The sequence below is a fragment of the Salvelinus alpinus genome, chromosome 16 (genome assembly GCF_045679555.1).
Source record: "Salvelinus alpinus chromosome 16, SLU_Salpinus.1, whole genome shotgun sequence".
Lineage (NCBI taxonomy): Eukaryota > Metazoa > Chordata > Actinopteri > Salmoniformes > Salmonidae > Salvelinus > Salvelinus alpinus.
The window spans coordinates 23,342,595-23,369,886 of NC_092101.1; the positions used below are offsets into that span (position 1 = coordinate 23,342,595).

At 43.0% G+C, this 27,292-nt stretch overlaps 1 protein-coding gene across 1 annotated transcript in view; it reads right to left on the reverse strand.

Annotated features, from left to right (window-relative positions):
- Window positions 1-291: 291 nt before the first annotated feature.
- Window positions 292-27,292, reverse strand: part of LOC139541154 (FAS-associated factor 1-like) — an 82,742-nt gene continuing 55,741 nt past the window's right edge. The window contains exons 16-19 of the mRNA XM_071345457.1: window positions 23,459-23,539; window positions 23,090-23,167; window positions 15,588-15,803; window positions 292-8,352 (exon numbers count right to left, since the gene is read on the reverse strand). Coding sequence (XP_071201558.1) covers window positions 8,269-8,352; window positions 15,588-15,803; window positions 23,090-23,167; window positions 23,459-23,539 — 459 coding nt within the window. The 3' untranslated portion in view covers window positions 292-8,268. The remainder of the gene's footprint in view (window positions 8,353-15,587; window positions 15,804-23,089; window positions 23,168-23,458; window positions 23,540-27,292) is intronic.

The window sequence follows — 27,292 nt, forward strand, 5'->3', positions numbered from 1 at the left end:
GTGCAGCCAAGTGGAAATACGAAAGCTTTCTAGCTATTTCGCACTGATGGTAATTTGAACACAAGAACGTTTCTAGTGAAAAGGTGCTTACACTCAGAGCCATGTATTTACACTCAGCCACCCTAGCCTTATTACGGGTTAACGTTTTGGTAATTTTGGTTGGCCAACAAAATGTAAGACTACAATGACTGCATACGTTTCCCCAAATGTTATACGAAAAAAAAATGTTTTGTTATTGATGGACAATGGCAAGGCTGCCATTGTATTTTCAGTTACATTCTGTTCAATAAAAATGGTTTACACGTTTATTTTTTAAGAAATACATGGAACTACAACCGAATAAAACACCATTAACCATCATGCATTGCTTACATTCATTCTATCCTGAAAAGTCTGTTCAGAAAAATCGAAAACAGTACATATAGGCATAAAACCACAATGTTTTAATAGGGATTAAATAAAGACAATATATATATAACCTCTTATGGTTAAATGGTTAAAAAAAGACAAAATATCTATATATTCATAACGTAAAATAAATAAATACAGGCGATCGCGTCTATGGTTGTTGCAACGGCTTGTGTATCGCCTACTGGTTAAATTCGTGTCTTTTCGCACGAATTAAGTAGCACAGAAATTTGTGTATTTTCGCACGAATTAAGTAGCACAGAAATTCGTGTATTTTCAAACGAATTGAACCACCCCAAAAATGCACAAAAACGCACGAAATCTGCTGAAATACATTTTGTACATATATGCGCGAATTGAATGTGAGTGCAGCCCAGCCTTTCTCATGCTTACAAAAAAACGGAAAAATAACAAATCATAAAAGCTACAACTCAGTAGGGCAACGAATGATGGAAAGTTAAACAATTTCATAAATGGAAAAAAACAAATATATTTTTGTATGCTAATTGGTCCTCTAAGCACGCAACGAAACTTAACTGCATCACGTTTGCCCTGATTAGCCTCATAATAGCTGTTGATTAAAATGCTGTTCACATGACATTTATAAGTGTAGGCCTACGGAGGCTGTAATTATTATATTCTATCAAAATAAAAAGCGGCCTAAAAATGGAACATATTGCTACGTTTTTTCTATTGTGTTATTGACTGTACGTTTGTTTACTCCATGTGTAACTCGGTGTTGTATGTGTCGCACTGCTTTGCTTCATCTTGGCCAGTTCGTAGTTGTAAATGAGAACTTGTTCTCAACTGGCCTACCTGGTTAAATAAAGGTGAAATAAATTAACAAATAAAAATGGTCTACAGTCCCTATAAACTACATGAAACAAACATTATTTTAAACGTACTGTAGCTGTGCCAATGTTTGTGACCAATTGCATTTAAAATGGTCTATGCGTTACCCTAAATAGTTCTTATTCCGCTTGAATTTACATAAAGGATCAAATTCTATAGAAAGGCATTTATTTTGTAGGCGTCAAGAGGTTTAATTAAGTTCTGAACTTTATTTACTTCTACAAATTGAATAAAAGAGACCAACAATAATGCGAGAAAGACCTAAAAACATTAGTGATACATTTTTCATATGCTATAAGTCCTAATTTCAATCGAAAAACAGTTGAGTTTTATTACTAGGGGGACTCACTGTAATCAGTATTTAACGGTCCAATGTACAGTATACATGTAAGCCTATAGATTTACACCATATAAAAGAAATATGCAGGTCACTGATTAGTGTTCTACATAGCTATTTTACCTATAGAGCGTGTGTGTGTACACACGTTTATAATTTCTACTAAATAATACTTTTACTATCACAACCTTTATTTGGATCATCCAAAGCTAAATTGTCTTTAGGGGTGGGGTATTAGGCAATAATGATAGGCTCATCATAAGGCTGTTAAACCTAATTAATCATATCTTCTGATGCTATGCTGTAAAGGGAGGTACAGTTAATATGCATTCATTAGGAAAAAGTTGTCGCTTCAGATGATCATTTTTGACTCTTCCACCTCCCCTACTCACTGTCCATTGACCATGCACACATCCAGACTCTCCCTTGCTCTACCCCCACCACCACACAACCACACTCCCTCTTATTGAACAAGAAACCCAGAGAGAAATGAGCCCACTTTTGTGCCTAACAGTTTAAGCTGCATAGATTCTGTTTCTTTGGCACTCATTGAGTGCCAACGTCTCTGAGAAAGTAAACTTTGAGTGACCCTCCAGGTTAGTTTAGTCTGGGATCCCTCCATCACTTGGTGAGTGGATTTAAAAAGCAGGATGCTGTGGGATCACAACTTACTTCAAAAGGAGAGATCACTTGCATCAGGAATTCTGTTCCCTCAACAGGGGCCAACATTCTTGACCCTGGAAGACTGGTTAAACATTATTGAACACTTCCCTTTTGTTAGGGAAGAATAAAGTCACCACCTGATGTTGCCACCAGTGAATCTATGTCATAGGAAGCCAGAGAAGAAGTCCATTGTCACACGGCCACATTCTCAAATTGTGGGTTTTAACGGTGGTGGCATTACAAGATCAGACCCTGAGTGACAGCCACCGTCTTTAAGACACTGACATCCAAAGGTTGACCAAGACGCCAAAAAAAAGGGTGTCCTGGGAGTTCAAGCTGACGTCACCAAATAGTCAAGCCATATTGACTTGATTTGTACATGCACAATAACAGCTATCTGCATTCCAATATCCACATGAACATGGGCCTATACAACACTTACCTTGTTATAATTACGGTACGGTCCAGTCTAAGAGAGATGGTAGAAAATCTCACAGTCAACAACATAAAACAATATTTCTACTAAGCCATACATACATGGAAGTGGGACAGTGAAGTCAAATATTGTTGGAAGAAAGCAAGTTTTACAATTCTGAATGATCAACTCATTGAGACACTCACCTCACCCACTGTTTACTGCAACATTATGCTTGAGAATGGTTATCCTGGGGAATACTGACGACTCCTACAAACTTCAACAATATTGTAAAAATAAGCCTTTACGGATTAATTATTTAGCTATAAAGTGGTTTTGAATAACCGTGTAGACATCAATACACAACCAATTCTCTGTAAGAGAAATCTTTAACAGGACAAATTGCAATTCTAGTACAGTAAAATGTTGTTTTAGCATGGCACAGTTAACATATACTGGCCTTAAAAAAAATCAGGTGACAAGTTGGATCAAGTTGAGAGAAATATCATAATATCCAATAGGCATTTCTGACTGAATCATCATCATTAGTTGCAGCTGTACAAAAGAGATGCCCAAGTGCATTAGTGAACCATTCAATGATTGAAACTGTAATATCACACACCAGAGGAGTTGCACAATCCACATAGTTCCCTGGGGAAGAATGCCTGACAAGGATTATGCACCTGTCTCTTGATTAAGTGCACCTAGTATATGTTCAATGAAATCGTGACCTTCCAGTGACCTCTCCTCTGCCTTAAACTCTGTTCAGGATTCCTTATTTTTACAACCATGATGTCAACTCTGGGCCAAAACAGGTAGCTCTGTAACTGGACGTGCCCACCTTTGACATGCAGCAAGCTCCTTACATTTAAAATCATCATCTTACCTATTTAAACAAGTCAGAGTTGTGGGACCTTAAAATGGGAATGCATGAGGGAAGTTTGTCACCGAGTTATTTGTTTCGCCAGGGTATCAGGCACAGTTTTCCTATCTATGTATAATCCTGGATAATTCAAATGAGGATTTAAATACTGAGCAGTATGTTACTGACAGGGTGTGTCAGGTCAGGTTGTGAAGGGGACCGACTGACGCATGCTCTGCTCGGTCTCACCAGGCACACACACAGCAGCCTGGGGAAGTCTGACTGAATGAACACATTAAACATTCAAATTCCTTGCGTGAGAACCAAGAAAGCGGTGGGTATGTTGCAGAGGGATGAATTCGCCTCAAGGATGGAGAGATTCTTTCCTCTCCACTTAAACAGAGGTCATATGGACACAATCTGACAAGAAGATTAAGAATTTCTAGATTTTCTTATTTGCTCACCACCTGTTTTAACCAATGACCAAACGAACGTCAGACTCCTGCTCTGAAACACACTGCATGAGCTCCTGTTCCAACTTAATGACTGACCCTCCACCCAAAGAATAAATAAGAATGCCAGAAATAACTAAATCTATTCTGGTCATTTCATTAGAGGCATGCATTGAGAGCACTAATCCTGATTCCCAAAACCTGCCTCTGATAAAAGGAAAAGTCCTCAGTGAACAGGAGGGCTCTACTGTTGGGCCCACTGTGCCGGCTCAAACGTTGCTTTTTGCTGTTAAAAGAACGCCATTTCAGATGGAGAGATAAGCCTATAAGCTTGTTGTGGAAGTGAGATTATTTTTTTTTGCCTTTGTGGCAGGTAATACCAGGAGATGTCTGGAAAATATTGCTCTAAACCAAGAAAATAAGGCAAATTACTTTTTTAGGAAAAGCAAACTTGTCTCTACCATGATACACGACATGACCAAAAGTATGTGGACACCTACTTGTCGAACATCTCATTCCAAAATCATGGCCATTAATATGGAGTTAGTCCCCCCTTTGCTGATATAACAGCCTCCACTCTTTCCTCTAGATGTTGGAACATTGCTGCAGGGACTTGCTTCCATTCAGCCACAAGAGCATTCGTGACGTCGGGCACTGATGTTGGGCAATTAAGCCTGGCTCACAGTCAGCATTCCAATTAATCTCAAAGGAGGTCAGGGCTCTGTGCAGTCCAGTCCTTCCACATCAATCTCGACAAACCATTTCTGTATGGACCTCACTTTGTGCAAGGTGGTATTGTCATGCTGAAACAGGAAAGGGACTTCCCAAAACTGTTGCCACAAAGTTGGAAGCACAGAATCGTCTAGAATGTTCACTCGAACTAAGGGGCCTAGCCCGAACCATGAAAAACAGCCCCAGACCATTATTTCTCCTCCACTAAACTTTACAGTTGCCACTATACATTCGGGCAAGGTAGCGTTCTCCTGGTATCCGCCAAACACAGACTCGTACATCGGACTATCAGATGGTGAAGCGTGACTCATCACTCCAGAAAAACACGTTTCCACTGCTTCAGAGTCCAATGGCGGTGAGCTTTACACCACTCCAGCCGACGCCTGGCATTGCGCATGGTGATCTTAGGCTTGTGTGCGGCTGCTCGGCCATGGAAACCCATTTCCCGACGAACAGTTCTTGTGCTGACTTTGCTTCCAGAGGCACTTTGGAACTTGGTAGTGACTGTTGCAACTGAGGACAGACGATCTTTAAACGCTACGCACTTCAGCACTCGGGGGTCACATTCTTTGCACTTGTGTGGTCTACCACTTCGTGGCTGAGCCATTGTTGTGCCTAGACCTTTCCACCTCACAATAACAGCCCTTACAGTTGATCGGGGCAGCTCTAGCAGGGCAGAAATTTGACCAAATGACTTGTTGGAAAGGTGGCATCCTATGATGTCACCTTTCAGTCACTGAGCAAGGACATTCTACTGCCAATGTTCGTCTATGGAGATTGAATATCTATGTGCTTTTATACACAGGTCAGCAACGGGTGTGGCTGAAATAGCCGAATCCACTAATTTGAAGGGGTATCCACATACTTTTGTATATATAGTGTATGTAGACTTCCTGACTGATGTCTTGAAATGTTGTTTCAATATATTCACATCATTTCCCTCATGATGCCATCCAATTTTGTGAAGTGCACCAGTCCCTCCTGCAGATGCTGCCACCCCCGTGCTTCACGGTTGAGATGGTGTTCTTCGGCTTGCAAGCCTCCCCCTTTTTCCTCCAAACATAACGATGGTCATTATGGCCAAACAGTTATATTTTTGTGTCATCAGACCTGAGGACATTTCTCCAAAAAGTACCATCTTGTTCCCCATGTGCAGTTACAAACCGTAGTCTGGCTTTTTTTAATGGCGGTTTTGGAGCAGTGGCTTCTAACTTGCTGGGCGACCTTTTGGGTTATGTCGATATAGGACTCATTTTACTGTGGATATAGATACTTTTGTACCCGTTTCCTCCAGCATCTTCACAAGGTCCTTTGCTGTTGTTCTGGGATTGATTTGCACTTTTCACACCAAAGTACATGAATCTCTATGAGACAGAACACTTCTCCTTCTTGAGCGGTATGACGGCTGCGTGGTCCCATGGTGTTTGTAAATGAGAACTTGTTCTCAACTAGCCTACCTGGTTAAATAAAGGTAAAATAAAATACTTGCGTACTATTGTTTGTACAGATGAACGTGGCACCTTCAGGTGTTTGGAAATTGCTCCCAAGGATGAACCAAACTTGTGGATGTCCACAATTTTCTTTCTGAGGTCTTGGCTGATTTCTTGCGATTTTCCCATGATGTCAAGCAGAGGCACTGAGTTTGAAGGTAGGCCTTGAAATACATCCACAGGTACACCTCCAATTGACTCAAATTATGTAAATTAGCCTATCCAAAGCTTCTAAAGCCATTACATAATTTTCTGGAATTTTCCTAGCTGTTTAAAGGCACAGTCAACTTAGTGTATGTAAACTTCTGACCCACTGGAATTGTGATACAGTGAATTATAAAAGTGAAATCATCTAAACAATTGTTGGAAAAATGACTTGTGTCATGAACAAAGTAGATGCCCTGACCGACTTGCCAAAACTACAGTTTGTCAACTAGAAATGTGTGGAGTGGTTGAAAAACGAGTTTTAATGGCGCCAACCTAAGTGTATGTAAACTTCTGACTTCAACTGTAACTGCTGTTCCTATGAAGTCCACATACTTTTGTATGTATAGTGTATATTGTTACTGAATAGCAAATACTGACGCATGATCATACACTGATACCCATCACGAGTCACATTTTTTATATTAGACAATAGAACTGGTTGTCCATCAGGAATTCAGTCACTCAGTACACTGAAGTTCATCCAAACGTATTGCTTTTAGAAATGTCTCAAATGTCTAACGCAAACTCAGGCTGCAAAGAGACATGTAGTCTTCACAGCTGCTCCAGAGAGCCAATCGCTGACCAGATGTGGTGTATTTTCCCCATGCCTGGCTTGACAGGAAGCTTACCATGTTAGCTAACTGAGTTCAGCATGCTGACGTACACACTTCAGAGTCAAACACAAAAACTCCTATTCAGATCCTTCATACAAGGACAGCCCATAGCCTACTGGCCAAATAGACAATAAATGGTTTAAATAATATAGCTTTAATGTTTTGTAGAAAGTTTGCTGAGGTCTCAATGACAGAAACCCTGAAATAATGACTCAGAAGGTGACAAGGAATAAACCAAATTTAAATAAAACCTAATAGCCACTTAAAATACTAAATGTTCCAAGTCAGATTTACAAAATGAATAGCCTACCAATCTCTCCACTACAGCTCAAAACACTCACGGTCAAACCTGTATTAACGATACCACTTAAATTAGAAAAAAAGAAAAGAAAAAGAAAAGAAATCACAAAAGGCCACAATAATACAAAATTCATATGACGTGTATGTGTGTGTGTGTGCGTTTCAAGAGAGTGCTGGCTCAGACGGATGCATGTTCATATATATTTTATATAATGTATATCAAACTAAAACTAATACAGCATCAAACTTAAAAAGGACCAAGAAAAATAAAGTAGTAACAGTTGGTTGTGGAGCATTTTGAAATTAAAACCAGATTGGTTGGAGCAGAAGAGGGGTGCAGATCAGGAACATTGAGCCTCTCTGGCTGCGGGTGGGAAGGGGGCAGGAGGAGGTCCATCCCTGGTTGGGTGCATGGAGGGGCAGGAGGGAGCAATGGGGGTACGGCCAATTGCAGGTGGAGATTAGATAGTCCAGCGTTCTCCAGGAAATGTCTCCTTGCTTATCTTATTCAAACAAAACATGACTAAAAAAAAGCAGCCGTACTGTAGTGGGAAGTCTTTGTCCGTGAGGCTGTTCTTCTACTCAAGTTTCTTATTAATATCCTTTATCATACTGTAAGTGTGGACAGAGAAAACCATGACACTGCAATTAAGTGAGGGGCGAGAGTGTTTGGCTGTATGCTTGTGGTAACTTCTCTGTGCATACGTGTACACTAGGCATTCATGTACGATGCACAGGCCGAGAGCAGGGACGCTTACACGCGCGTGTGTTTTTTTGTGTGAGTGTGAATAGTGTACTGTATATGTTGTGTATTGTGTGTGTTTGAGAGTTCACCTCCATGTGAGAGGGTGGTCTGTCTCTGTAGACCCACTAAAACCATGCTAGAACTCTTCACTACTCTTCCAGCCAGTCCCACCACCACATGGCCAGGCTGTCCTACTCTTTAGCTTCCAGGAACAGGGTCTCCTGCGGGAAAAGCTTGGCCTCCAGTAAAGACGAGGCTGGGTCTAGCTGGGTGATCTGCAGAGAAAGAGAACAAGAGAAGCATGAGAAGAGGACACATTCATACAGGATACATGACAGTCATTACACAAGTCCTTGTTCTAGCTCCAGTTGGAAGTGACATTTAACCACATGTGCATACATGGAAAGTATTAAGTTGCAATGTGCCTGGTAAAAAGTACAAACGGTCAACTAGTCCATTTCTTAATCTTTTTATCATTGAACACGTTTTGTGTACCTTGGGACATGTACACAAACGTGGACGTACCAAAGTACGCCATGCAAACAGATGTACTGGAAAGGTGTTAACTTGGCCTCTGCTTGGTGTATGTCTCTAAGCTACATCATCAAGTGGAAAAGCTGTTGACAGTGAGGCAGTAATCTGATCATCTCTGTTTTGGTGGCCAGCGTTGCATTTCCCCAGAGAGATCGATCATTTCTGTTTTCTAAGGTTTCCATCCAAACTAAACGGCTGTGGTTTCTACAAGGACCTGCCTTGAACGATGTGTGTACGACCATAAACTAATCACCTTTACCTACTGAATGAATGACCAAACAAAAATACATAAGGTAGATGCTAATATTAAAAAAGACATACAGTATCAATAAGTGTCAAAATATTCATCATTCAAATCCAGGTTGAGGGCATCGGCAGAGCAAGATGGTAATAATGCATTGCCACCCATAATGCAGCTAATTTTGTCAGCCATGTTGACACACGGGTAACCTATGCTGTTTAACATGAGACAACCCAGCCTGCTAGCTTATGAGGGTTAATCACCGGGAGTCTCCTGTTACATAGGCCCCGTCATCCCCTTCCGCACACCTGGGCCCTCTGTCTACTGTGACGTGGGAGCCAGGCCAGGGCAGGGCTTATCTGTTGCCTGTGGTGACAGCCTCTGATTAGACCTCCTGTTATGATCACTGGGGTGGTAATTAACTAGCAGGCATCAGACAACCAGCGCAACAAGGTCCGAGTTCACCTCACACTGATGAGACCATCATCACAACGACATTAGGTGGAGAAACACTGCTGGATGATGTGATAGCTGGAAGACCTTTGAGGCTGAAACCAAGTTAAACACCCACCTCACCATGGAGTCAGAGTTTGCTCTATAACTATCCTGACAGCTCTGTCTCTCTCAATCTCTGCTCTGGCTGGGGAAGTAATCCCTGCAGTTGTCCTGCCCGGTTCGCCGTTGAATTTGGATGCATTGTGCCTGTTATGCCGCCAACAGACCGATCCTACTCCCTGATATGACATCTCATGTTCTTCTGTTCTACCACACACATATGGTAATAAACTAATCTTCCCTCAATATAAATAATGAGTCGTCTTTCCTAACGAGTAATATTTCCAATGATCATTGAGTCATCAAAAACTAACCTTCAATAGAGCTACATAATTTCAACGGTATGATGCCGGGAGGTCAAAGAGGAGCAAGAATTCATCAGCAAACAGCTATTCCCAGAGGAAAAGGAAAATGTCACACCAATGGAGGCTCTTTGACATCACGTTCTCATACTCATTTCTCCTGTCATTAGGGCTCCTCGCTCCCCAGCATGACCTGAGCTCATAAGGCAGCACAGGGAGGGGTGTCACGTCAACCTACACAACGCACCGCAGCCAGGGGAAAGCAAGATGGTGTGCTGCTAACAGATTACGTCCCAACGGGTGAACTGAAGACCTTTTTTCCCCACCTTTTGCTCAGTATTTCACAAATGCCAGCTATGCTAATGAACCTGACAGGCTGTTATGACACCACAGCATCAGGTATGAGTAAATTAGGGTTTAGGGAGGAGCAGGTGCGGCCGTGTGTGTGTTGACGGGGGGAGGGGAGAGCATCTGACTAAAAAGAAAGTAGAGAAACAAGATGCCACACTGACACAGGAGACAAGCACCATCAGTGATTGTTTACATTGTTATCCAATTAAGAGACCATAAGCATTGAGGCATCTGTCAACAAACAAAGCTGTTGTTTTTCTCTCCACTCTGCGTCGCGATACCCTCTCTATATTTTCACTGTCTGGCTCTCCCTATATCCGCTGAATTCTCTTCTCCCCTGACTGACACATACAGCAGCCGGGGAGAGCCTGACACACAAACATACACAGGCCTACATTATTCATGATATGGCCAACAAAGCAATCTTATCAACAAACAGCTCTATGATAAAGGCAATACACAAGCATTTAAACTGTACTGTATGACTTGTAATTACATTTTAGTGTAGTAGATAAACCAACTAGATGTCTGGCACACAACATGAAAGTCTAGCATCAGTCTGAAGTGCCATTTTAAGTGTTTTGAAGGTTCCGGTTTAATCCGTAGCAGCGGTGTTTTCTCAAGTGCTTGACAATGTTGGTGGATAATCATCGAACCCGATCACACACTCATCCTGACAGGCCTCACAGTGGCCAAACAAACAGAGCAGAACAAGATGCCACCTTCCTTGAGAGACCCACTACTACTGCCAAAATAGTCTAATTCCTCTGAAGATGTCATAAAACTGTTTCCATCAAATTAAAACTAACGGCAAATGTTGGTCTAAAATAGGCTCATTCACGTACACTACTTATGCAAGTTACCCAAGGACTACAGAGTTTTCAGTGTGTGAACATCAATGTGGGTTGTATCAAGAAAATAATGCACAAGAAATGTTATGCCTACCATTGGATGTTCCACCCTCCCACTAAGTAGAATTTCTAGATTTTATTTGAGATAATGTTGGATCTTTACTTTCAATCTCTAGTGAAGGACTAGTAGGAACATTTCTTTATATCGGTTTGAGAATCCACTATCACATCTCACAAAATAATGTATTAACTCCATGTCATTGTCTTCAGTGTTATGATTATCGTGCTTAACATAATTAACACTTAAGTTGAAGTAAAAATAAATATTGCAAATCACTTCATTAGTATGAATAAAACATTTGATAACTTGAGACGAGTGAAAAAATAAACACCCGTCTCAAGATGTCAGTTTCCAACATAATCGAACGTGCAGCTGAAATAACAGTTTTTTATGAAGCCATTTAGGTTCTATGTTAATTCAAACCATATAGCTTGTCTGTTTTAAACTTGTGTTGTCAAGTGTTTATTTGGCCAATTACAAAAGCAGTGGGAGATCATTATGTGCTTCCAGGAACGATGACAACACGTAGAGCCAGGGCGTGAACAACACACTTCAAAGTGGGCCGCCGCGCAGCCTGGAGAGAGGGAGGAGGGTGAAAAGGGGGGCTGCCGTTCCCCAGGGGAACAGGCCCTGAGCTTTTAACTTCTCTGGAACAGGGAAGCAATCTGCTCTCAGAAGTCCCCTATATGCTGTCTAGAGCAGAGCCAACACAAACACCAGTCCCACACACACAGTGCATAAAGTGTGAGACTGAGTACAGTATACATGAACAGGATTTTGGGGGGCAGGTAGCCTAGCGATTAAGAGCATTGAGTCAGAAACCGAAAGGTCGCTAGTTCAAATCCCCGAGCAGACTAGGTGAAAAATCTGTTGATGTGTCCTTGAGCAAGGCACTAAACCCTAATTGCTCCTGTAAGTCGCTCTGGATAAGAGCGACTGGAATCAGAGCTATAACCTACATGCAGTCATACAGGTGGGAGAAGATATTGTGGAAAGACTTTTGGGGAAGGAGTATGAATTTTGGGACTAAATCAATAAACTGCAATTGTTCTTCCTGTGCGTTTCACTGTTTCAGACTTGAAATGAACGCAGATGTGATGTCTAGTTCAGTTGGACACGAGGATCATTTCATAGCACTGTTTATTTTGACTAAATCTAGAGTTTTGTCTAAATCATTCTACACATTGGTACTGTTCAAACATTTCATTTTCAGAAACCTGGAACATCAATTAGGGCAAGGTTAAACTCAGCACAAAGTACAGTAACACAACGTGAAGAAAAATATCCTGTGAAGACAATGTATGGGGGTCTAAAACCTAGACTGAGCCAAGTTAACTCACGACTGGAACAACTAAGTATCTAGACCACATACACAGTACATACTGGTTCTGGTGAGTGTGAAGAGACATGTTTTGCTCTTTGCGTCAACATGTAACTTCCTCCAATAACTAACAAGCAGTCAAAGAAACTAAAGTATAAAGTCAGCGATGCATTTTATTTTATTTCTGTTTAATCATCTTCCACTTAATTGCTTTCTTATTGCTGGCAATTATCTTGAGTTGTCATGCAGGGGAAGGAGAGAAGAAGTTTAAACATTTGCGGTGTATTACAAATGCAATAGTGGTACATCCGCTAATCCGAGCAGAGCAACAGTGGAAGCGTCTGGAGGAGATTGAGGCTCCTTTTAATTAGAGGAGAGCTGCAGGATTAGACGGACTGGGCACTGTTCAGATGCACAAACACACTGGCACACACTGCTTGGCGATGTCCACAATGGCACCCTGTTTTCTATGTAGTGCACTACTTTTGACCAGGGCCCACAGGGTAGTGCAGTACTTTTTACCAGGGCCCATAGGGTAGTGCACAATATAGAGAACAGGGTACCATTTGGGACATACCCATAAATTCTGCTCTCTCTTTCTCCTGTCCTCCGCACCACGTCTCTACTGGAACTTCATTGGAGATGAAGACATTTTTATCTTGGCCTAAAACACGTGGATTTTAAAGTGTATTTAAGAAGATGTGAATAAGGCATGGATCTGCTTGAATAGATGAAGGCATGTGTGCCCACCTGAGTGTGTGAGCATTTGTATGTGTATCAATGTTTGTGTACTGTATATGTGTCTAGTGTGCGCATGTGTATAAGTGTGTGCATGTGTGTGTGCGTTAGCTAGAGTGAAGTGTTTGTACCCCCATGTTCCCTACAGACCTGGATGGCAGGCTGTCTGGGCAGGCCTGCACACACACACACTCCCGTTGATGAATGGAAATCCCATTTTTGTTTCCACCACTCCAATTAAGCAGGTAGTTAAAATGGTGCTCATTAGCTACCTGCCACAGCACAGAGCAGAGCGTGGCCAACAGCTCTAATTACTGGGAGAACTCCAGTCGGTCCGGCGCCGTGCACCGCGGCTACAGAGGAACCAACCGAGGAGAATACTGTTGACTGTATCCTAAGTAGCCAGCGCTCTTCTGTGTATACGTACTGGCTAATTAATATTCAACCCATTATAAATGCACTTGTGGATAGAAGTCACACACACTCACGCAAGCACACGAAAAAACACATTTCTCATTAGCCCACCATGGCTTTTAATTATACAGAAATCCTCTAACTATCTGAACAGTCACACTCTCTGGACACTGGGGATTGAGATGAGCAACAAACTGGAGCCACATGCAGGGGTGAGCCAATTATGACTGTGGACTTCTCCTGCAGAGATGTTACATTACAGGCTGCTGTGTTGATCACTGCTTAGTACCTGTAGTTAGCCAACCAGAGGTACTGAGCAAATAAAGATAAACATACTGTAGAGTTAAATAATGGTCATTAGTTACACTTTGGTTCCACCTTGTTTAAAGTAGGGATGTGTTCAAGACAATTCGATACATATCTAATTACACAGGCTCCAATACGATACAGGAACAATACGTTTTAGTTAAATGATTTGGTGCGATTAGAGAACAAATCGATGCGATTCGGTTCAACGCAATCCGATGCACTAACATTTGTTGCTGCTGATCGAGCTCATGACCTGGGCCTCTGAGCTTGATCTGTCTGAGCTGTGTTAGGCGTGTGTAAATGATTGTACACTGAGTATATCAAATATTAGGAACACCTTCCTAATATTGAGTTGCGTGCAACCCCCCCCACCCCTTTTTCCTCTCAGAACAGCCTAAATTTGTTGGGGCATGACTCTAGGTGTCAAAACATTTCCACATGTCAACTCCAATGCTTCCCACAGTTGTGTCAAGTTGGTTGATGTCCTTTGAGTGGTGGACAATTCTTGATACACATGGGAAATGGAGCTTGAAAAACCCAGCAGCGCTGCAGTTCTTGACACAAACCGGTGAGCCTGGCACCTACTACCATACCCGTACAAAAGCACTTCAATCTTTTGTTTTGCCCATTGACCCTCTGAATGGCACCTGTACACAATCCATGTCTCAAAGCCTAATAATCTCTTCCCCCTTCATCTACACTGATTGTAGTGGATTTAACAGGTAACATCAATAAGGGATCATAGCTTTCATCTGGATTCACCTGGTCAGTCTAGGTCATGGACAGAACAGGTGTTAATGTTTTGTATAATCCGTGTAGGTCTATGGCATATGTACTATGTAGGCACCTGAGTTGAGCCATAATAGCGTTGGGCCAGTAACCAATAGGTCGCTGGTTCGAATCCCCGAGCCGACTAGGTGAAATATCAGTCAATGTACCATTCAGCAAGGCACTTAAGCCTAATTGCTCCAGGGTCGCCATCAATAATGGCTGATCCCTGGCCTCACTCGCCGAGGGTGTCTCAGGGAGTGGGATATGCAAAAAAGTAACATGTCCAATTCACGCGTGTATAATACACACTAATGTGTGAAATAGGACAAATGTAAGCACCCACCTAACAATAATAATTATTAGGGAGACCAGGCTTCTACCACCCCACTACCACTACCAGATTAGGGGTGTGCAATGGAGACTGTTTTTTGTCTCCAGTATCTTACTTTTACTCCCGTAAAACACTTTTTTCAACAGCACATAGATAACCAATATAATTTGTTTTTACTCAACTAATAAAGCCTAATATCACGCAAGCCATTTTACCATTTGAATGCTGAAGGTGCTGCGCAGATGAGCTAGATCAGTAACAGGCCGCCTACCTCGCGTTGGTCAGTGCGCGAAGCTGGGCACAGTGCTCAGTTTGACTAGGCTACTGACATTGCCTGGAGTTGTTCTGCATGATGACTGTCAACACAGTTAAGCCTACATGCAGTTCCACACTAAAGGAGAGGATGCATCAGTTGTCACAATAGAGGAGTTATTTTTTTGGAAGTTAGAAAGAACATAATATAAAATATTTTCTGATCGACGCATGCTACATTTCAAATCGGTTTGTGGCTCGATGCACTTGTATCTTAAATATTTGTATTGGGGACCGATACGTATCGGTGAATCGCTACATTTCTAATATAAACACACTGTGGTCCCGTGTGGCTCAGTTGGTAGAGCATGGCGCTTGCAATGCCAGGGTTGTGGGAACAATTCCCACCGGGGAACCAGTATGAAAAAAGTATTTAAATGTAAGTCGTTTTGGATAAGACTAAAAATGTCAATACTTACGTTTCTGCGGGGGAAGGTGGTGAGCAGTTTGAAGTCATCCCAGGGGTAGCCCTTGGAGGCCACAAAGTCAAAGAGGACCTGCAGCTTGGTGCTGCCCAGGAAGCGCCGCACCAGAAACTCACCACTGGGAGTTCGTATACGCAGCTTGCTAATTGGCTCTCCTCCTTCCTCTGCAGGCTCTGGCGGCAGGGCATGTTCCAATGAGAGACGGATGGCCTAAACAAAGGGGAGGGACAAAGCGATCATAGAGTTAGGTAGGGAAGGGGGTGATTATTCAGTTGGACAATGACTTTTAAGTGTGATTAATTTGCTTACAATGACATGGATTCACTTTGTTTCGGGGAACTTTAAAACGACTATTTATGAGGCAACATATGAATCCACAAGGCATCAAATCCTCTGGCCTCTTCTTCCAAAACGTGTAGGCTAGTCTTTGTGTCTCATTAATAAAGACATGCAGTACAACGCTAACTCGTGCCGGGGTAGATTAGATAACTGCCCAGAACAAATAGGATGGCCTCATCAACAGCAGGGAAATTAATCAGGTCTCCAGTGTCACAGAGCAGGACCTGCTGCTCCCGCGGGGCTCTTTCCCTCCAGCTTGTTGTTCCTGTTTTGACAGAGGGTAGCATATGCTGTGACAACACACAGCAGCTTTATTTACCAACCATAATGCAATTATATTTCATAAAAGTGTACAACAGTAGCTCATTAGCAGCTTCAGGCTTTGAGTGGGAGCGTGCCAGAGGCACTCCCCAGGTAGGTGCCTGGTAAAGGGCCCCCCAGCAGCACACTGCACTGTGGCGTCTAAAGCCACAGAGCACACGCCTCACTTAGGCCCTGCTTCGCACAAAGAACACAGGAGCATAACCACTCAACGCAAAAAACAAACACCACCACAGGAGGGGCGGGGGAGGCAGTGTGCGCACCTGACAGGAGCACCATGAGGCCACTGGTACTAGTAAATAATGACATCACCACTCCCCCCTCTGCCTCTCTTCCTTTCATCTCCCTCTCCACACAAAGACAAAATCACAGAAAGCATTTCCCCTTGTACTCATGGGTCTACTGAGCGGTTTGTTTCCCTGCGGGGCATTGTGACGGGTGGTGCAGGGCAGACAGCCGGAGACGTGAGGCAGACTTGAGGTCTGGTCTGTGGGTACAGACAGTGTGTAGTCCGGGCGGCTGAGTGGGTGGGTGTTTGGCTGGGCTCCAGGTGTGGGACACCATGCTGCCTTGTTTACTCATACACAATGTCAGAGAAATTAGGCATTGGAGCAGCCAGGGATAAGCAGCACAACTCTGAATGGTTGGGACAGCTGTTGTCCTTCCTCCACACCATACAGACACACTGGCTCCGCTTATTATCTCCCAACCTTCTACCTGATGACCGACAGCAGTAGTAGTGGGTGATCGAGCGAAACGATCTGGAACTAGGTCTGTGGTTAGAACTCTAGCCTTGTTAAAATACAGTTGAAGTCTGAAGTTTGCATACACCTTAGCCAAATACATTTAAACTCAGTTTCACAATTCCTGACATTTAATCCTAGTAAAAGGTCCCTGTCTTAGGTCAGTTAGGATCACCACTTCATTTTAAGAATGTGAAATGTCAGACTAATAGTAAAGAGAATGATTTATTTCAGCTTTAATTTCTTTCATCACATTTCCAGTGGATCAGAAGTTTACATACTAATTGGAGTGTATTTGGTCGCATTGCCTTTAAATTGTTTAACTTGAGTCAAACGTTTTGGGTAGCCTTCCACAATAAGTTGGGTGAATTTTGGCCCATTCCTCTTGACAGAGCTGGTGTAACTGAGTCAGGTATGTAGGCCTCCTTGCTCGCGCACACACTTTTTCAGTTCTGCCTACACATTTTCTATAGGATTGAGTTCAGGGCTTTGTGATGGCCACTCCAATACCTTGACTTTGTTGCCATTTTGCCACAACTTTGGAAGTATGCTTGGGGTCATTATCCATTTGGAAGACCCATTTGCGACCAAGCTTTGACTTCCTGACTGATGCCTTGAGATGTTGCTTCAATATATCTACATAATTTTCCTCCCTCATGATGCCATCTATTTTGTGAAGTGCACCAGTCCCTCCTGCAGCAAAGCACCCCCACAACATGCAGCAACCCCCGTGATTCACGGTTGAGATGGTGTTCTTTGGCTTGCAAGCCTCCCCCTTTTTCCTGCAAACACAACGATGGTCATTATGGCCAAACAGTTCTATTATTGTTTCATCAGACCAGAGGACATTTCTCCAAAAAGTACCATCTTTGTCCCCATGTGCAGTTGCAAACCGTAGTCTGGCTTTTTTATGGCGGTTTTGGAGCAGTGGCTTCTTCCTTGCTGAGCGGCCTTTCAGGTTATGTCGATACAGGACTTTTTTAACTGTGGATAAAGATACTTTTGTACCCGTTTCCTCCAGCATCTTCACAAGGTCCTTTGCTGTTCTGGGATTGATTTGCACTTTTCGCACCAAAGTACCTTCATCTCTAGGAGACACTCATCCCTGCACATGATTATGGTTGTGCTATGATATGTGTTGATGTCTGTCTGTGGCTTATAGCTAGTGGTCTTCCTCCAGGTTGTTTATGTCTCTCCTGTTGTGGGGAGTGTCCTTGAGGCTTCATTACTGAATCCACCAGTGTTTGTCTTCACTCTCATCATTAAATACTAGGGTTGGAAACTTTCCAGTAAATTTCCGACATTTCCCCAAATATCTTCCATGGGAAGTTAAGCCCGGGAATTTTGCTTCAATTCATCAAAAAAGTTAGCTTATAACAGTGAACCTTTTTTGTGGGACACACACAAGGCAATTCTAGGTCTTGTAGCATATTTTGGTTAAACTATCCCAATTCAATGGAATTGCACAGTGCATTCTTCCATCACATGTACAGCTAATTCAAGATCTTGCACACTAATGAGATGCTTTCTGTCAAGTTTTGATTACAATACTGGCTGGGGTGAATATATATGACAAACATGATTTTTTGTTAACTAGTAAATAGTAGCCTTCAGCAAAGTGTGTTTAAATCATTTCTAACTTGTTAACAATTTCTGCTAGTTAGTTTCTGCTACCATTTGGGGTTTAGCTTGCTTAAGCCTACTAACTGAGGAGTGTTAATTCACCTGTTCCCATACATGTTTCATTTTAAAACATTTATCTTACAAAGGAGTTGTTTAATCTAACAGCTTAACTATTTATCTGTACATGGAATTGTATTTGCTTTACTTTTACAATTTTTTTCCCTACTCTACAGGAAATTGCCACAGGCACCATCTGATGTGTGGAGACATTTCACTGCAGCTAATGTCGAAGGGAAAGCTGTGTACATTTGCAAATACTGTGCCAAATCATATGTGAAGAATGCAACAAAGATGCAGAATCATCTGGCGAAGTGCATAAAGTTCAAACAGCGCTCACAACAAGCAACCCTGACAAAAGTCCCTCTACTTCTATTCAAGGTGAAAATGATGAATCAGACACCTTATCGATAGCGATAGCTCATGGTCCTCCTGGAATCAGAAGTTTTTGACTTAATGGAGGAACGTAGTCAGAGAAATGCTGATGAATGTCTTGCTCGAGCTGTGTATGCAACTGATGCTCACAGGCAATGTGTATTGGAAGAGATTTCTGAATGTTCTTCGCCCAGCATACACCCCTCCAACCAGACTTTATCTACTAATTTGCTGGATACAGAGTTCAGAGTTAAAGTGAAGGTCAAGCAAATCATACAGAAAGCAGACTGTATTGCAATCATCTCTGATGGGTGGTCGAATGTTCGTGGGCAAGGAATAATTGACTATATCGTCACCCCTTAACCAGTATTCTACAAGAGGACAGACAAGGGTCAACAGACACACCGGTCTCTACATTGCAGATGAGCTGAAGGCAGTCATCAATGACCTTAGACCACAGAAAGTATTTACATTGGTGACAGACAATGCTGCAAACATGAAGGCTACTTGGTCTAAAGCGGAGGAGTCCTACCCTCACATCACACCCATTGGCTGTGCTGCTCATGCATTGAGTCTGCTCCTCAAGGACATCATGGCACTGAAAACAATGGATACACTCTACAAGAGAGTCAAGGAAATGGTTAGGTATGTGAAGGGTCATCAAGTTATAGCAGCAATCTACCTCACCAAGGAAAGTGAGAAGAATAAGAACACCACATTGAAGCTGTCCAGCAACACCCGTTGGGGGTGGTGTTGTCATCATGTTTGACAGTCTCCTGGAGGGGAAGGAGTCTCTCCAAGAAATGGCCATATCACAGTCTGCCGATATGGACAGCCCCATCAAGAGGATCCTCCTGGATGATGTATTTTGGGAGAGAGTGGTAAGCAGCCTGAAACCTATAGCAGTAGCCATTGCACAGATTGAGGGAGACAATGCCATCCTGTCAGATGTTCAGACTCTGCTTGCCGATGTAAGAAGAAATCCGTACTGCCCTGCCCACTTCTCTGTTGCTCCAAGCAGAGGAAACTGCAGATCTGAAATACATCAAAAAGTATGGGCTTCTGCCTGAAGCCCATACACGCCGCAGCGTACATGTTGGACCCCAAGTATGCGAGCAAGAGCATCCTGTCTGGTGCAGAGATCAACAAGACCTATGGTGTCATCACTACCGTGTCTCGCCACCTCAGCCTGGATGAGGGAAAGGTTCTTGGCAGTCTGGCGAAGTACACTTCAAAGCAAGGGCTTTGGGATGGAGATGCAATATGGCAGTCGTGCCAGCATTTCTCATCAGTCACCTGGTGGAAGGGACTTTGTGGATCTAAGGCTCTTTCCCCTCATCCTCCAAATTCCACCAATATCAGCCGCCTCAGAGCGCAACTGGTCATTGTTTGGGAACACACACACACACGCAACAGACTGACAAATACAATGGTTGACAAATTGGTGGCTTTTTGAGCCTGACAACAAGTCATCCTCAACAAGGCTGGAAAGTGACAGTGAAGATGAGGCCTCAGAGTCTGATGTTCAAGAGGTGGACATTGAGGAGGTCCAGGGAGATGACATGGAAGCCTGAGAGGAAGACAACCAAAGCTTTAGTTTCTAGACTATCATTTTACAGATGTAACATTGAGAAAAGTTTTGGGAGATGCGATGGATCATTGGGGATCATTCAATATTCCCTTTCTTTTGTTGTCCAGTGAAATCATCACATGTGAAGAGTCAACTCAATTAAAGTTAAATTTGTAACTAAATAGTTTTTTAAATTTGTATTGGAAGGATTTAATCATTTGCAATTATGTCTACTTATGATAAGGTAAAAGGTTTAGGTTTCTGTCTCCATATAAGGTAAATATATCCAATGCAAAAAACAACTACATTTAAATGGTATTAATATGCAAGTATTTCCATTAATTCCCATATATTCCCTGTTAATTCCCACGGAGAGTTTACACCTCTGAATATTCCCCAAAATGTGAAACCCTACTAAACACAGCACATGCCCTCCTGCCTGCCTCACACTTGACCAGGCAGACACACAACCAGACAGGTGAAACAGTTGACCAGGTGAAAATACACCTGATACAGTCACACACAGGTCAGGTCAATGACTAGATTGCGTTTTCCCCTGCTTTAGACTTTAAGGCCACAATAAGGTAAGCCTGTCTGAGGTAAAGGATGTGGTATAGACTGCATGTAAACAGAGGGGCCATTGTTGGGTATCATGTTTCTGAATATCTACACTGTTGCATACAAGCAGGGTCGGTTGGTGGAGAGGAAACCATGGCAACGGGCTAGAGGACTACAGTGATATAATTAAGACTGGACAGAAAGGTCTTTTGTTCTGGGCTGTTTAACTAATGTGACAAATCATCTCAGCTAGCTGGTTCACCTGATCCCTGCTGTCTGTGGAGTTTGCTGCTGAGTAAATAGCCAATCAGCTGGCTAAAAGGAGCTATATCTACAGCATCCACCACTGCGTTCCCACTGCGTTCCCACTGCCATAATTGTTTTTCTTTGTCCCACCGTGCTTTGTGCTGCACCTTTTGTTCACTTGGTTTCAATATGATCTTGTGTGTCGTAGGGAATTCAAACAGGACAATAACATCTCTGTATGACAAGCTTAACAGGGATAGGGCTTACTGTACACACAAGAGATTAGTACATGTCCCTCTGTCTCTCTGCCTCCACCATGGGGATCACATGTTAGCATTCACTCCACAAACAACATATATGGACATGCAGGACGAAACAGACAAATACTATAAAAAAGTATGTGGATACCCCTTAATATTAGTGGATTCGGCTATTTCAGCTACACCCGTTGCTGACAGGTGTATAAAATTGAGCACACAGCCTTGCAATCTCCATAGACAAACATTGGCAGTAGAATGGCCTTACTGAGCTTAGTGACTTTCAACGTGGCACCGCCATAGGACAGTTTGTCAAACTTCTGCCCTGCTAGAGCTGCCCTGGTCCACTGTAAGTGCTGTTTTTGTGAAGTGGAAACGTCTAGGAGCAACAACGGCTCAGCCGCGAAGTGGTAGCCACACAAACTCACAGAACGAGACCACCAAGTGCTTTAGCGTGTAAAACAACCCTGTCCTCGGTTGCAACACTCACTACCAAGTTCCAAACTGCCTCTGGAAGCAACGTCAGCACAAGAACTGTTCGTTGGGAGCTTCATGAAATGGGTTTCCATGGCTGAGCAGCCGCACACAAGCCTAAGATCGCAATGCCAGGCATCGGCTGGAGTGGTGTAAAGCTCGCCGCCATTGGACTCTGGAGCAGTAGAAATGCGTTCTCTGGAGTGATGAATCACGCTTCACCATCTGGCAGTCTGACGGATGAATTTGTGTTTGGCAGATGCCAGGAGAACGCTACCTGCTCCAATGCATAGAGCCAACAGTAAAGTTTGGTGGAGGAGGAATAATGGTCTGGGGCTGTTTTTCATGGTTCGGGCTAGGCCCCTTAGTTCCAGTGAAGGTAAATCTTAACTCTACAGCCTACAATGACATTCTAGACGATTCTGTGCTTCCAACTTTGTGGCAACAGTTTGGGGAAGACCCTTTCCTGTTTCAGCATGACAATGCCCCATACACAAAGAAAGGTCCATACAGAAATGGTTTGTTGTGGAAGAACTTGACTGGCCAGCTCAGAGCCCTGACCTCAACCCCATCGAACAACTTTGGGATGAATTGGAACACCAACTGTGAGCCAGGCCTAATCGCCCAACATCAGCGCCAGACCTCACTAATGCTCGTGGCTGAATGAAAGCAAGTACCCGCAGCAATGTTCCAACAACTCGTGGAAAGCCTTCCCAGTCAAGTGGAGGCTGTTATAGCAACAAAGATGGAACCAACTCCATATTAATGCCCATGATTTTGGAATGAGATGTTTGACGAGTATGTGTCCACATACTTTTGGCCATGTACTGTATAAATGTATATATTTTTTATCTAACAAAGTGACCATGTGTTTTCAGTTATCTAAGTAGGAAATGATTGTTTAACTCTAAACATTAACCATAATGTTCTCACCTCTTTCTCATCATCTGCTTCTTTCTGGATCTGTTGCAGGCGAAGCTGTTCTGCCTGCTCTCTCTCCTGTGCTTCTCTCTGAAACAGAAATATATTTTTATTAATCCATCCAGCTGACATCAAACCATTACAAATAGTGATCAAACAATCAACCATGTTAACAGGTTTACTGGGTGGTTTCACAATAACCATTAACGACACATAGTAATGGTCACAATCATAACATGATTATAGAAGGGTATCCACTTTAAAGTTGTGCTCTGTATAAATGTTTCACTTGAGTTTAATGCTAAAATGCATGCTAAAAACCCTCTAACATTTATCTGATGAGAATGGAACCATGCCATTGTGTTGTAGTTGATGCCCAACCTTTTTACGGTCAGCCTCTAATGACAGTTGGTAGGCCTCATCCTGCTCCCTCTTCACCATTTCCCTGGCTTCACGTTCATCCTGGATAGAGAAAGAGACCACGTTAGAAGAGAAGACAAATACCCTCAAGTTATGAGGTAACCAATAACACAAATAACAACAGAAGTAGTTAAAGTAAAAACAAAGTTGCTTTCTTCCTTTGCCACATGTTATATTGTTCTGTGTTGAATAGCTGTGATACCTGGCAGCTGAGCAGCAGGAAGTAGAATGAGAGAACTAAATGCTTTGTGTGGTTTAGCCAGACAAGGCTTGAAAGAGTATCATGTGGGAGAAGGGAATCCATCCGGGCCTCAACTTCCTTAACAGACCTGAGGGCTCTTTTCTTTTCCCTCAGAGTTCCTGTTTGTACAGAGGCAGACGACTGCCTTTCTACGGGCTGTGTGTAAGAGGCTTTCTAAAGCAGGGAGAAAGAACTGTTTCCATTGTGTCAGCAATGGCATTTGTTTTGGAGCCTGGGAGACTACCTTTTCTTTTCTGAACCCTGGACTTTGTGCCAATTACGTGAAAAAGTTGAGCTATTGTGATTTGTGGGGTTTGTGCACAGGGCAGGGGGAGTGGTCAATTCTTGCAAGCCTGAGAATGAAAAGGATACATTTTTCTGTTGTCCTAAATCATATTGGTCGCTGAACAGACACTGTAATAGCATGGTTGAGGACAAAAGAATAAAGGGTCACTTACCGTAAGTGCATTTGCCCAGCAGTCACGCAATAACAGTTACTGTAAAGTATAATGTTCCGTACTGTGTTCATTCCTTTTGATAAAATATCATGAAACAAACAAACGTTGCTTTTACTACACATAACACACATTATGGACAGGTACCTTTCTTCATTTACTGGGTATTTACTGGGTATATGATACCATACAATACAGTTTCCAACTACTTATGTAGCCTTTATCTGGTATTAAAATAGATCAAAGGAATAAACAAAAAAGTATGGAACAGATTCTAACAGCCAGGTATTTCCTGCTGTTGATGCACAGTCCATAACGAACTAAACAGACAATCCAGGTGTGTTTGGTTAAGTCAAGTTCGTTCAAATCTATGTGAAAGTAACTTTTTGCCTCTGCTGCAGTCTGTCCACCTCCCAGGCATGTCAGTCAGTGAGGAATGCGAGTGTGATGTTGGCAGATGTCTGGGTCTGTCCTCAGAGGAATGGGCCAGCAGAGCAGGACAGCCTCAGACAGTGAGTAGGTGTGAGCTCAGAGCAGTCTGGGATAGCGGGGGCTGTGGCAATGGGAGAACATCAGGTCGGAATATAGGGAATGAGGTTTAGATTTTTTTGGGGATCCCCATTAGCCGACGCCAATGGCGACAGCTAGTCTTCCTGGAGTGAACCTGAATTCTTCTGAGTGACCTGTACTGAAGGGTGACTCAGAGTACACCAACACCCCTAGCCTTAGGAGTCCTCTGCTTGAACTCTCAAGTCCAAATGATGACTGATTACTGACATGCTGTACATAAATCTGACCCAAGGCATTCGACTGATAAGGGGGCCAAGGGGCCAAACAATTGTATTTAAATATCTATGACTGTACACGTAGTGAGGAGAATTAGCTAATATGATAACTCTTTCCAATGATTGAAAGGCGGTCGGCGAGCTCAAGGAGTGACAAGTTCACTTCACAGCGAAGATGTATATGGTCTGGCATTTACAGGATGTGGTTGCAGATTCCTGTGGTTATTAATCACTCTGGTACATTACCCACTCATGATCATTTGTTCTCCTGATTTGTGACATTATCACTTCACATTTCCATCAATCCCGACAGGCCTGTGTAATTAACACAACCAGTGACCTTTATGGAGCCAGATCGCTTGTCAATGTGCCAGAAAATAATATACTACTTGTCATGAACAGAAACATTCTAAATATGTCAAATTGAAAAGTCATTAAGAACCAAATTTCATGGTATGTTAAGTGAATAACAGTATTTCTGTTGACATCAAAAGCTGTCATATTCCCTTTGCATCTATGAAGACAATAGCAACGCAACCACCCAAGCTTCTACCCATGAAAACCTGTCCCTCAACTTCTCTAAACGGTGCTGTATCATCCAGCCTGGTCACACAGGACATACAGCTTGCTGCTGTATCATCCAGCCTGGTCACACAGGACATACAGCTTGCTGCTGTTTCATCCAGCCTGGTCACACAGGACATACAGCTTGCTGCTGTATCATCCAGCCTGGTCACACAGGACATACAGCTTGCTGCTGTATCATCCAGCCTGGTCACACAGGACATACAGCTTGCTGCTGTATCATCCAGCCTGGTCACACAGGACATACAGCTTGCTGCTGTATCATCCAGCCTGGTCACACAGGACATACAGCTTGCTGCTGTATCATCCAGCCTGGTCACACAGGACATACAGCTTGCTGCTGTATCATCCAGCCTGGTCACACAGGACATACAGCTTGCTGCTGTATCATCCAGCCTGGTCACACAGGACATACAGAGCTTGCTGCTGTATCATCCAGCCTGGTCACACAGGACATACAGCTTGCTGCTGTATCATCCAGCCTGGTCACACAGGACATACAGCTTGCTGCTGTATCATCCAGCCTGGTCACACAGGACATACAGCTGTATCATCCAGCCTGGTCACACAGGACATACAGCTGTATCATCCAGCCTGGTCACACAGGACATACAGCTTGCTGCTGTATCATCCAGCCTGGTCACACAGGACATACAGCTTGCTGCTGTATCATCCAGCCTGGTCACACAGGACATACAGCTTGCTGCTGTATCATCCAGCCTGGTCACACAGGACATACAGCTTGCTGCTGTATCATCCAGCCTGGTCACACAGGACATACAGCTTGCTGCTGTATCATCCAGCCTGGTCACACAGGACATACAGCTTGGTACTGTATCATCCAGCCTGGTCACACAGGACATACAGCTGTATCATCCAGCCTGGTCACACAGGACATACAGCTTAGTGACATGTGCACAGTGTACACACTTCTTGTTGCTTATTGGTCTTAATTATTTTTTCTGAAAGGGTAGGCATCCAATAAGAACATAATGGGAACCCCAGTTGTAGACATTCATTGGCTCACCTACAGTTAGCCCTCCGGCTGTGCACAAAACAACACTCTCACAATTCCCATGACGATATGCTGTAACTAAACTAATCAAACACAGAAAGGTCACTAAACTAGTATTGTTACGTAAACACAGTGGGAGTCTAACACATTCCTCATATGATGTGACTAAGACAGACAGGCAAGCAGCCAGGCCTAGTGCTGAGGAACATGAGACAATCTCAGGTGTTAATCTACTACAACACGCTGCTGCAGATGCCTTTCATCTTAGAGACAGTAACCACTTTGTGACTATTTCTTTCTTTAAATCTCTATCCCATCAACAAGTGTGAAAGGTTTAAAGATAAGTCGGTGAGAGAGAATGTGTACTGGTAGTCAGTCATCTCCCACTGACAAGTTGACGCTAAGTATTGAGCACATTGGTTTGAGCCTGATGGCACGTCTTCCCACTTCATCTCTTCCAGACTGCTGATTAATGAGAGATTTAAACAGTACAAAGAAACAGGGCATTGAGTCATCTGTATTCACTAACAACAAGAACTGTATGCCAAAGACAACATGGTCTAGTGTAGTCAGCTGAGGGGAACTACCTGTTTAAAGGGTCAGACAAAACTAGAATGCCGTTCTTTGTTTATTTGATGTTGAGTAAATATCTGCTAGAGCGGGAGAATGATTAAATCCATCCATTTCGACACATAAAAGACAGCATTCATGAGG